Source organism: Dinoponera quadriceps, unplaced genomic scaffold (genome assembly GCF_001313825.1).
Source record: "Dinoponera quadriceps isolate SergipeBrazil2010 unplaced genomic scaffold, ASM131382v1 scaffold192, whole genome shotgun sequence".
NCBI classification, from domain to species: domain Eukaryota; kingdom Metazoa; phylum Arthropoda; class Insecta; order Hymenoptera; family Formicidae; genus Dinoponera; species Dinoponera quadriceps.
The window spans coordinates 602-12,941 of record NW_014554324.1 but is presented as its reverse complement, the minus strand read 5'-3'; the positions used below and the strand labels follow the sequence as shown (position 1 = coordinate 12,941).

Genomic DNA, 12,340 nt, shown 5'->3' with positions numbered 1-12,340 from the left:
CGCCGATGGAATTTATCCCCCCCCCCCCCTCACTCGTGTTTTCGTACGTGTCATTTTAGGAACTGAAACGTACCGTTAAAAAATTCACTACTCTCCCCCTCAACGAGATCTCAACTTTACAGTTTATTTCTACACCGCTAAAAAAACAACAAAGTAAAATTGAAAAAAATTTATATATATAAAAAAATTACAATATTCCTCTCGTGTATACATAAGCGACGCGTGAGGCCGGGTGAGACTAGGAAATGTTGGAAATTCGGAATCGCCGATCGGGAAATTCGAATCGGTCGGCAAATCGACCGACTTCGATCCTGTAGCCCGTAACTTTTAACGACAATGTCGCTGTTGTCGATGCGCGCTTTCTCAGGCGCACGTTACAGCCGCGCAATGACAACATAACGGTAACGGCATATTGTTAAAAATCACGCGGAGCAGACCTGCTGGCTCATTTCGTTCCGTACAGTTGAATCCTATACTTGGACAACGCAATGTTCAATCTCCAACACTTGGTGCCTGACACTGGCCTCTGCCTCGCACTTGGATCGCGGACCGCGGCCGGCTCTCCTCCACTCGAGCCAACGTCAACAATAATGACCACGACCAATGTCGATTGTAACCCCGGAACGGTGGGAGAACGACATGGGTGCGTGGCGCCGTGCCAAGGCGTGAATCTCGAGAGGAAGTCGCACAGAACGTCCGGCCGTTTCACCGTAGTTGCGCCTCAGAACATATCTTCGGAGAGGTACACGCGGGCGATTTGATAAAAATTCGCACACTGTATACACCGATAATAATAATAACGAGTCGTCGTCGTAATAACGAAAGAAGATACCAAAATCGTTTGCCTCCAATACAAAGTCCAACGTTTCTCTCTCATTTCGCGCAGTGTGTATGTATACGTGTATGTGCGTGTATACACATGTAATGTGTATATTTATATGTACATTTATATGAAAAAATCGTCGGAACGTACGAAGGAACATAGGAAGAAGAGAAAATAACGACACCAATGTAAATATATAATGTTGCTTAACTTGTACTAAACTTAATGTCATGTTAACAACGCCAATTTTTGCAAAAAAAAATCATGTGTATACATGGTTTAATTTTGACGTATTTTTCTCTTTTTTTTTGTTTTTTATTTTCTAATAGTTTATTATATATATGGTATATATATATATATATATATATTATAGTCTCTAGAGCGTTTCACACCGCCGCGTCGAGCACGTTATTATTATTATTACAGATTTGTTTTTAATTTTCGTTCTCTGGCGGTCGCAGTCCACGAATCGGCGATACATAACGACGGTGCATCGCAGAGCGCTGCCACGGGCGCGCTTGACCGTTCATATCGCGGTGAACGGGTGACACACGTCCAACATTGCGCGCGTACACGATCCGATAAAACACCCGTTCTTCGCCGGTCACTCGAAAACGAAGGCAGCGATAAGTATATGTTACGGAGAAGTTAAAGGGAGGTAGATAAGAGATACTAAGAGTAGAAAGGTCGATATCCTCCGTAGCCTGATCCAACAAAGATCGTTTCGAGTTCAAGACTCGAGACGCTGCGCGCGCGAGAGAGAGAGAACAGTCTCTCTCATCGGCTCGTCGTAAGGTGAAAACTACCTTAAATAATGGACTCGACCCACCGGTGAGTATCGACCAAAGACACTGCGAGAGCGGGAACTGTAGCGCGAGGAAAAATACCAGCGAGATGAAGGCAAAGATACGATCATCCTTACGTGACGAGAGGAGAGGTGTGTGTGTGTGTGAGAGAGAGAGAGAGAGAGAGAGAAAGAGGGTAAGGATGAAGAGGCAACGGTGGACACGAGCAGAATGTACCGGGCCGGCGACGAGTGATTTCGGACCCCAGGTTTGTCCGTGGGCGGGATCAGCTGCGGACCAAAAGAGCACTGTCCGGTCCACGGACGATCGCCAATCGGTCGGAGCATTTGTTACGGTCAGAGCAAGGAAGCAACCTTTCCTTCTCTTTCGTCGCTCGCAACTCTCTCCCGCGGGACAGTCTCAGGCTTTCGCGTGCTACCCGTTGACGTCCGCAACAACTTGCACGTACGCCGGGAACGTCTCGACTTGTGACAACCGGCGGTACGCACAACTCAACTCGACAACACTCGCGGCATTCTGCTCCTCCGCTTCGCGACGGCGCCTCCTGCAGTCGAATCCGTCATCGCCGCCGGGCACGGCGGAATTCGCTCCGCCGGTACGGCCCCTCGTCGCGCGACAGGAAACGACGCGTAGCGCAGCTGAACACCGTGGCCCGATCAGGGGGGGTGGGGGGAGAGACACAGACCAGTTGCTATATTCCAGAATCGCCTCGCAAGAGTTCCAACCTCAGGTCGCGTCCGTCGCATTTCCTCGTTCACTGAGAGTCTCCCGCGCAAATTTGTTTACACACATACGGCTCGTTTCTCTTCTGTTCGCGAGTCTTGCGCCGTAAAGTCCTGCGGGATTGCCCGGTGTACAAAGGACGAACCGACGATCATCGGTCGACTGGCTGGCGAACTGACGGGGATGCTCGGACGCACCGTTAAAGCTCGAGATTAGCGGCTGAGCGCGGCGCGAATGTCCGAGATTGTCGACGAGAGCGCGCGCGTCAACGCTGGCTGCTGTCCTGTTGCGTTCGAGCTCGTGCTTCGTACGGCTCCGTCTTGAACGTCATCTGGCGTCAACGGTAGTTGCTTGACGAACGTTGCAAGCGACGTTTAAGCGTATGAGGTCGCCGGTGACGACGTCGTGCGGCGTATGAAGTAGTAGTCCTGGTTTCTCTTTCTTGTATGGTGGCGGATGGTCGTAGATGCGTATCGGTACCGGTGACTTTTGTTGTTCAGCTGGGAGGGAACTGGGAGGTGTAATTGCTCTGCTCTGTGGTCGGTATTAGCGACGGTTCTGATAGCCTGGGTTGCTCGGGTTGCCGGGCTGTCGCATGCCACCACCGCCCCTGCCGCCGTCGCCGCCCCGCGAGAAGCCGCCGCGTCCGCCTCTCGCGCCGTGCTGTCCGCCTCTCATCACTCCTCCGGGTCCACCTTATGTGTATTAAGCGAATGACGAATTAGAAATTGTAAAATCACGGATCAGAGACCGCGATAAAAATCGAGAGGCGGCAAATTGATGATATTAGTGTGAATTCAGCAATTTCGACAAATTAGCAAATAAGAACGGTCTATAAAATATAGCAAATGTAGCGAATATTTTATTATCATGATACGAGATTTGTATTGTAAATGATAATAAACTTGAAAATAAATGCAAAAAATCAATATCCGAAACTTGCGAATTTTAATATGATTAAACTCAAAGAAATCGGTGTTATCAGAGATGTCTCTGAGGAATTAAGGGGGGTCATCCCGTGTGACGACCGTTTTTTTAAGGTTTTTTTGCATTTTTTTGCGGCGAAATAAAAAAATACAGAGCTTCCAAATTTTTACTATATATTTATTACATCTTAAACTATATGTGTAAATTTTTTTATTTAAAAATATGGCGTCGATGGCGAGTTACATCACTGGAATGGCACCCATGTAAAAAAAAAGCAGACAAACGGTGCCCACGATTCCGGCAGACTGGTTTATCGGAAATCAAAAAATCAAATTGCATTTTAATCTATAAGTGAATATGGCTATCGTGGGAACTAGGATTTTTTGAAAATATTAAAAATTCAATTTTTCGCATGCTTTTAAAAATTATAACTCAAAATAGCATGATTTTTTGCGACTATTTTTTTATGCGGACAGAAAACGGTTCAATATTTTTAAAAAATTCTAGTTTCCACGATAGCCACACATGTGCTGAATCTACCATTAAAATTTTATTTAACACGTTGAGCGCCACGCGTATTTCTAAGCCAATCCCGTTCAGGCCACGCGCGCCGCTTAGAAGCGCTGGTATGGTAGGGCCAGTGTTTCTTATCGCAGTAGAAGATAGTTTACGTTTGGAACGTGATTCCTATAGGCATTCATTCAACATGTTACGCGTTATTAGCATTACTGAATTCCGGAAAGAATTAGCATTATCCCCTTACAAGTTTTTGTAATAGCTGTAAAGGAGAACCATGTTTCATTTCACCGAGTTTCATTGAAACACGGTAAACGTTTTTATGTTTACCGTGTTTCAATGAAATCCATTAGTCCTGTAATGAATCAAAATTAAGTAAATTTTAAATAAATTTTCTGTAATTCCATAAAACAGTGTCAATTTTATAGTTCTATATCATGTTACACGCTGTCAGGCAGCGGTCGCTGACGTGGCCCTCAACGTGTTAAATCCATTGAACCGTTTTCGAAAAATCATGGGCACCAGTTAAAAAAATCCTTTGCCAGTATATTCTATGCATGCTCTAGATTAGATTTATGCAAAAAAGAAATCGATTTTTTGAAGCCGTCACACGGGATGACTCCCTTAACACGTTCCGTGCCACGGTAATTTTTGAAGATTTTCCATTCAGGCCGCGTGGGGCGTATACGACCCACACTTTAAAGATTAAAAAGTCGTAAACGCTGTATACGTGATGTGAAGTTGTCTATATTTGACTCTACAATAAATTTTTTAAGAATTCTTTGTTTTTCAATGAGAATTGCAAATAGCCTGAACGGAAAGTGTAGCGGTGGTCGTATACGCCCCACATGGCACGGAACGTGTTAAAAATACTTATGGACGTTTTGAATACGCACCATTGAATCCTTATTAAATGCAGGCTCATAACAATATCGATAACATTACCTGGGCCACGCTGCTGCTGTTGTTGCTGTTGCTGCGGGCTGCCCATGGAACGTATACCACCGTCTCCGGAGTTCAATCTACCACCGCTACCGTCCAGAGACATTCTAGGCCTCACTTTCTTCTCCTCGACATTCAGTTTTTGCCCACTCTCGTCAGGATAATAGATAGGCTAAAGTGACAATAGCAAAATGAGAACAAAATTTCATCGTCAACCGGACGCCGTTTCGTCGTAATTATTTAAAGGACAAACGTACCAAAGAATTCAACACCTTGGTGACAACCTGCTGATCTTCGAATGTGATGAATCCGTAATTAGGCACTCGCGCAGTGTTGTTTCCACCTTGTGGACCTTTGCACCTGTCGTTCGATTTGCTGTGCACACGCAACTCGGCAACTCTCCCGTACCGTTCGAACACTTGGCGTAAATCACTTTCAGACGCGTTGTGCGGCAAGTTGCCCAGGAAAAGCTGATGAGCGTCGCTGTATTGTCCCGGTCTTGTGCCACGCCTTTCCCCGTCTAAGAAATCATTTAATTCGTCATTAAAGGAAGTGAAACGAAACATTTATTATTTGTCACAATCATTACTAATTGTGAATTCATAATTATTAGTACTATTGTTTGCGACGCAACTGTGCGTAAAACTCATACGTTAAGCTAAGTACACACTGAGAGCGAACAAACAGCAAATGTATGTATATTCGCGCACGAATTTTTTTATGTAAAACTTTATGAACAAATCGGGACCGAAACGTCCGAATTCGTATGGTGCACACGTTTCTTTTTTTTCTTGCAACAAAGAAAAGTTTGCATTCGCTGTTCGTTCCTTCGCTCAGTGTATGTCAGCTTTAGCGGTAATAAAATATATCGATGAGATAAAACGCATATTAACCGAGGTAAATTTTCGACCAGAGAACGCGAAGCTGCTCGATGATTCAATATACCTGATCTTTCTGAGCTCATATTTCCGCGTTATCAAGATCTGCTTTCTTTATCAACTGATGCTTGAACTGTCGTTGTACTACGTCGTTAAACTATAAACAAGACTTTTGAAAGAGAAGTGGGAAAGTGACCACGTTAATTAACGCCCTATGCACACCTGAGAAACTGAAAATTTCATGGCACGATACTTAGTCGATACTATTCTCTTATATGTAGGGATGTTGTATCATTGATATTGATATAATATCTTCTAGTATCGACATTTTTTTACCAATACCGGATATTCTTGTATCTGTACTTTCTTTCCATATTTTTACCCCTATCAGTACTTCTTTATTCGATATCTTTTCGATATCTATTTTTTTAATTTCCTACTTAGTCGATCTTTCATAGTGTCACATTTCCGCTTGTACGATCAAAATGTAATTTAAAGTATGCGCAAATAAAATTATTACATATCCTCTAAGACTTAATCTTAAAAATGATCAAAGTTTTCAAGAATATGTAATAATTTTGCTATGCATCACATATTCACATACATTACATTTCGATTATACGTCAGAGAGCATTTTATAAATTATCCTCTTGGTTTACATATTGTTACTGGCATCAAAAATCTCTCAATGATTGAGGCTTCTCGAAAATTTCCCGCTTAACGCACAATTTCGAAGAAGAGGATCGTTCCTTTTACCTCTCTGTACCAGTCCTCCCCTCGGAACTCGTTGCTGCTGCGGGTGTTGTTGCTGTTGCGAGGCTTGATTCCCAACCCGGTGCGCCTGCTGCTGAACGACGGTCACGTTGCTGGAAACCGTCAGTGTCGATCCGTTGTTTGCAGTGTGCAACGGTGTCCGGTCGTCCAATCGTAGATTCGTCATGGGCGGCTGGAAGAAGAAAGGGATTTGCTCGTCGTTCTCTCTCCTCTGGAGAAACCGCATCTCCACGCAACACGGCGGAGAAACGAAACTTACCGGAGAAGCAGGTAGTTTGGGAGTTTGAGGACTGGTAGCACCGGTGGTGCTTGGGTAAGACTTCACCAAGTTCGCGTAAGTCTTGGGCCCGTTGCTGTTAACGGCGACGTTCGAAACCGGCCGTTCCGGCTCGGCCTCCTTCGGAGACGCGGCTTCCGCCTCAGGCTTCTCGTTCCTCTCCTCCGTTGTCTGTTGCTCCTCCTCGCCCTGCTGCTTCGGTTGCTCACCGTTGCCATCGCGTTCCTTTTCCTTCACGAACTGGGACTGCGCAGCCGGCTCGGCTATGTACTGATGCTGCTGCTGGGTCGGAGGTGGCGGCGGCGGCGGTTGTTGCTGCTGCTGTTGCTGCTGCGGCGGCGGCGGTTGTTGGTTCATCAGCGACGCCTCCTCGTGCACCGATCCGTTCAGGACTTGTTGCATCACCGGATGCACCTGAATGGTTGTTCGCACATATAAAGTTCAACGTTTAGATGGACAAATGTCGAAACCTGAACGAAGCATAAAATAATTGCGCGACTGTGCCGCCGATCTAAAGTTCTTCCGCGACCAAATCTCTGTGATTTTTTTAGACACTGTGTCGCGACGAATTGTTGTCTCAGTCTCTTTCGGTTGTAGAGCCTCACCCGACCACGAGAAAGATAGATACGATAGATAAGAAAGATAGGTAAGATAGATAAGAAAGATAGAAGTGAGGTTACTCATGCATTGCCACGCACTAGTGAGACAATGTTTCCCGCAGCGACGAGCGTATGCATACCGGAATATACAACGCGATTCACTACGTAGATCCTTTCAAAGTGAGATCATTCAATATTTATCTACGATTTAGCAACAGTCGGGGTACATCGCAGAGACTCAGTGTCTAACTACTTCTACTACATCGTAGCGACGGTGCACCTGCTATTATGTTATATCTCTATACTGACTATTTTATACTACATTGTACTAACCGCTATATTAACTGCCATACTAACGTGTGTCGACGGAGTTGGCAGTCCGCCGTAATACATCGGTGGTTGCTGAACGGGCGGTTGTTGCGTCGGGATAAGAGGCGGCTGAGTTTGCTGCTCGGGAGCGGCCACAGCCGGAGCTGCCGGCAGCTGCTGAGGCTGAGTCGGATGCTCGTCTTCTTCAGGCTCGGATCGGCCGCTTTCCTCGACCTCTCTCTCGCCGCTCTCGCCGCCCTCCACGCCGCCCACGCCGTCGGCCTCCTCCTCGTCGGGGAATATCAGGTCCTGGTAGCGGAAGATGTCGTTATGGACGTAGTACGTTTTCGGAGCTTGTATCGCCAGCACGAAGGTTTGCGTAAATCGACGCATCGGCTGACCAGCATTGGACAGCTCCCCCGAAACCTGCGGAACGATCGAACATGAATATACCAGTTTATTGTATTGAGAGATACCTAAAGATACTTGTAAAATTCTAACAATTAGATATATTCTTATGATTAGGAGCAACAAGTGTCATTAAATGTCAATAAAGCTGACGCCGTTTACCTGCACAACGACTCCATTTTCAAGAGTGAGCTGCGAATCGACCTGACTTATCTTTGCGTGACAATCGCGAAAGTTCAGTTGTTGTATCTTCTGATGTATCTGCTTTTGACCAATCGCCGGTGTGGACTCTCTGTTGGAGTCCAATCCCCCGTGTACAAAGGAAGAATGTTGGTTGTAGAATCTAGTTGCAAAAAAAAAAAAAAAAAAATACATGAGAATTATCACGGCGTTTTGAGTATCGGCTGTATCTGAGATTCAAAACTCGCGCGCCATTTCGATTGATAAGAAATCTGACGCATAGCTCTTGTGCTCGGATGACGCGGGGTAAGGTCCATTAGACGCTTCAAGGAATTCTTCCTACATAATGACGTCATTAATTCCGCGCGCGCGTGTGTGTGTGTGTGTGTGTGTGTGTGTAAAAAAACGCTGCGAATGAAACATCGAGCGTACCCATGTAATGATCAATTCACCGACTTTTCGGGAACAAATCCGATCCAGTGAATTGGCAAAAATGTACACGGATTACGAGTGGATATTCAACAGTACGACCGTTGAACGGAGTTTGATCGCGAAACACAATTTATATGAGAATAGAGGAGCGAAGTTAATTACCTGTGAAGGTGAGCTGGAGCTTGATTCAGTAAAGTGTAATATTGTCGGACAAACTCGCGACCGACACTCTGTGGAGAAGGGGTTGCCTCCATGACCATCTTCTTACTGTCTAACTTCTAAAGTGATATCTTGCTTCCAACAGCAAACAAATCTTCGATTCGGAAAGTCTTAAAATTATTAAGGCAAATGTCTGAAACAGAGGAAATCGTTGCAATCATTAGAATATCATCGCGCAATTATCATAATACTGAGGATTAAAAGCGGAGGATTGTAAAATAATAAGAAGTGGTATTAACAGGAGTATACAGGATGACCGTTGTAAGAATGGTCATGTGGAGTAACTTCCAACAATTCGATAAAAAAGAAACAAAAATGAGTGGTTTTTGATGCACAAGTTTCAATGAAAAATGTCTGAGGAAACCTCACTTTTTTTTTATGAAACATTAAACACACCTTTACATTTTAGATAAACACATAATTTTTCCTGTAAATAAAAACCTAACAGAGATATGTTCAAATAAACAAGCCGAATAGTGATATCACGTGCAAATATAATAATGTTATATACATCAGATATACATTTTGCTGGAAATATATCGTCCTTCTTTGTGACATGGAATATCCATTGAGAGCTGACGCTATACAAAATTAAAATACCGATCTGATGTTAAATTTTCCCTATAAAAATACAGACCAGTTAAAAATCACTGGGATCATCGCGTCAAACATTTATATTTGTTTTCACTGGAAATCCAACACAAAATCAATACAGATTCTCCGCTGGTCAAAAGTATGGATCCGTTTGTTCACAATCAACGAAAACCCACAAATGAATGTTGATGCGTACAATCGTTATTTTCCACAAAACTTTGTGGTCTGGACTTAACTTTTTTGCAATTTGCTTTGTTTCAAAGCCCTCTCGACATTAAGAAAAAAAAAATGTTTCTATTTAAAAATGTAAAGACAAGCTTTATATTTTGGTAAAGAAGAAACATTATTTCAACATTTTGTTGATACCTGTGGTCCACTAAAAGCTGTTCATCCTTTGTTTACCAAACTGTTGGAAGTAGCTCAAGAATTATGACAAACACTATAATGAGCACTCTGTACGTGATGGAGAAAGAATTCCTACATAACAATATATAGCATTCTGATAGAATAATTCACAAGAAACACATTATATTAAATACACAACGACGAGTGGTGTGCAGAAAAATAACCAAATGGTACGCAAATAGAAATGTTCTCACAATCCACGTCAGCTTCCTTATTTCGATAAATTACCACGAAAGTATCCTCGATCGTCACTGATAATACTCATATAAATGTCAAAAACAAAACGCTAATAACCCTTTGGCACAACCGTCAATCGTGTCGCATAAAGACAGCTTCGCGATACACCTAAATGTCAACGAACAAAGGTTGATACAGAAAAAAAGGCCAAAAAACAACAGTTTTCAATATTTCGAGCTGGAAGCATTCCGCGTAAATACACGTTGATCGTCTCGGTTGTCTTATTCCATTCTCACGATCGGTCAAATTTCGAATTGTTGATCGGCTGACTAAACCGGCTGACGATTAAAGGACCGAGAATTAAATTTCGGGGGACGAAGAGATACAATACCACCAACGTGTTCTTCTCTCACACCGTGTACACACTCGCGTTTACCGTGGACAGAGGAGACGAGCGATGATTAATCGCTCAATTTTCACGTGCGGACGCTCGGCTTCCTTCACCTACGAGGCTCGGCGCGATATTATCCCCACGGGCTGCGAACCGCCGCTGGAAGACGTCCCGATGACCGTGTGCGAACCGAAAACCCGTCTTATTACGTAGCGCGCAAATAATCGGAGCGATACTGCGTGCGGCAAACACAAAGGAACTGGCGACGCGCGTAGCTCGGCGGAGCGCATGGCAAAATTTTCGCGATGCCATCTCTCTCTCTCCGTCTCAGTCTTCCTCTACCGCCCCCGTCCCCCCCCCGCCCCCGCCAAATCCCTACTCTTTTCCCCTCACCGTTCTTAGTCCGTCTTTCTCTAGCCGAGGATCAACGAATCGGCGTAGAACAGCGTTAAACCCGAACTACACACATCCCCTATGCAGCACGTGTCTCTCTTTCTTCCTCTTTCTCTCTCTCTCTTTATCTCTTTCCACGTTCCGGCGAATCTTCGTCTTTCCCCGAAAGAATTCGTGTCTTTCTCTCTCTTTCTTTCTAGATGTTTCCGTCCGACGGGAAACAAAACGAAAGCGAGGAAAACCACGCACGAGAGAAAGAAAGAGGAGAGACAGTGGAGCGCGCGCAAACGAGCCGAGACGAAGGTTCTCGCGGGCGTTCTCTCTCTCTCGCACCTCGTGCGAGAGAGCGCGGTCGCGCCCGGTCGGTCGCTCGCGCAAGCATGGCGATGTTTCTCGATGGGCCCGCAAGCGCACGCCAACGTCGAATAAAACGTGGACGACGGCCGAGTCGCAACGACGATGATGATGGGCGAGATCGCTATCGCAGCACCTGCTCGCGCGAGCGAGCGCCCGGTAGGATAAAACGTGCAACGACACCGCACTCGGGATTGAGGTGATCCGACGACAACGGAGGTGGTGTTCTCTGGCGTGCGCGCCCCACGCTCTCGCGGGCGATCAGAATGCCGCGCGAACAAACGAACGAGCGAGCGAGAGAACGAATGATCGCGTCGTCGGCGGACGAACGGCATCACGTGGTGAGCACAGCAACGGTGTTCCGCGGCTGATGAGCGCGTGTAACTCACCTGATGCAGCCGACCAACCAAGCACTCTCGCGCGCAGCACAGACGCACACTCTATCTATCTCTATCTCTCTCTTTCTGTGGCACCTATTCGACGCGGCCGGCGCGGCTGCTCCTGCTGATGCTGTTTGTCGCGCACGTATCAGCCGAGCTCGCGGATGGGAGAAAACGGCTCGCGAGGGAACGCCGAGACACAGATAGCTCCACAGTCGTGATATCAATTTATAAAAACAGTTCGCGACGTTTCGTAGCTGTGTGTGTATCGTAACGCGACCTACCCACTCCTGTCTGTAGTAGCAGCAGCACTGTGGCGTCAGCACATGCAGCGTACAGCGGATCCGCCAGCCTCGGGGTCGATGGTGCTACGTAGACTGCTGCGACGAAAGTGATTTCGGGTCGGCCGATTTGCGTTTCGCGACGGCGACGCGTGGGGGCGTGGCTCTGAATCACGCGACGCGCGTAACGGGGAGTCTGATTGGCCGTCGGATAGGGCATTTTCGAGGCGTCTTACGTCTTCACTCTGGACAACTTCCCATTCGACGACCAATGGACGTGGCCAACGAACTCGTACACTCGGATCGGAGAGAAACGGATTCACCGACACAGCCCGTGTAATTTTTCGTTTTCTCCGTGTAATTTACGTTTTCTCTTAGAACGGAAACGTGAAAAATGAAAAATTTCACATAAACTTGACGATTCAAGCCAGGCATGTCCAACTTCAGTCAGTGGAGGAGTCCCTTTCCCCTCCCTCTCAAACGCCCATGCTCCTTATGAGGCGTTTCAACGTTGTCTCATTCCGCTTCTTCTCCACCTTTCCCGAGGAGAAG

The 12,340-nt window shown here is 45.8% G+C and overlaps 1 protein-coding gene across 4 annotated transcripts; it reads right to left on the bottom strand.

Moving 5' to 3' along the window:
• Window positions 1-110: 110 nt before the first annotated feature.
• On the bottom strand, window positions 111-12,100 carry LOC106746870 (ras GTPase-activating protein-binding protein 2). 4 transcript variants are annotated; one of them, XM_014623993.1, is made up of 9 exons: window positions 11,792-12,100; window positions 8,757-8,946; window positions 8,145-8,325; window positions 7,599-8,000; window positions 6,649-7,080; window positions 6,372-6,561; window positions 4,995-5,257; window positions 4,741-4,909; window positions 111-3,047 (listed from the first exon to the last, which is right to left on the bottom strand). In XM_014623993.1, the coding sequence occupies exons 2-9, from the start codon at window positions 8,852-8,854 to the stop codon at window positions 2,899-2,901; spliced, it is 1,884 nt and encodes a 627-aa protein (XP_014479479.1). In that variant the 5' UTR covers window positions 8,855-8,946; window positions 11,792-12,100; the 3' UTR covers window positions 111-2,898. The 4 variants fall into 4 exon arrangements, with proteins under 4 accessions (XP_014479479.1, XP_014479503.1, XP_014479496.1 ...); XM_014624017.1 differs by having other exon boundaries at window positions 7,623-8,000; window positions 11,792-12,097; XM_014624010.1 differs by lacking the exon at window positions 11,792-12,100 and adding an exon at window positions 11,517-11,785.
• Between the last annotated feature and the right edge of the window lie 240 nt (window positions 12,101-12,340).

Coding starts and splice junctions, on each gene's coding strand:
- LOC106746870 (XM_014623993.1), bottom strand. CDS start 8,854: ATGGTCATGGAGGCAACCCCTTCTCCACAGAGTGTCGGTCGCGAGTTT. Junction 8,001..8,144: donor AAAATGGAGTCGTTGTGCAG/GTAAACGGCGTC, acceptor ATCGTTCCGCAG/GTTTCGGGGGAGCTGTCCAA. Junction 5,258..6,371: donor GGGAGGACTGGTACAGAGAG/GTAAAAGGAACG, acceptor ATGATTTCTTAG/ACGGGGAAAGGCGTGGCACA.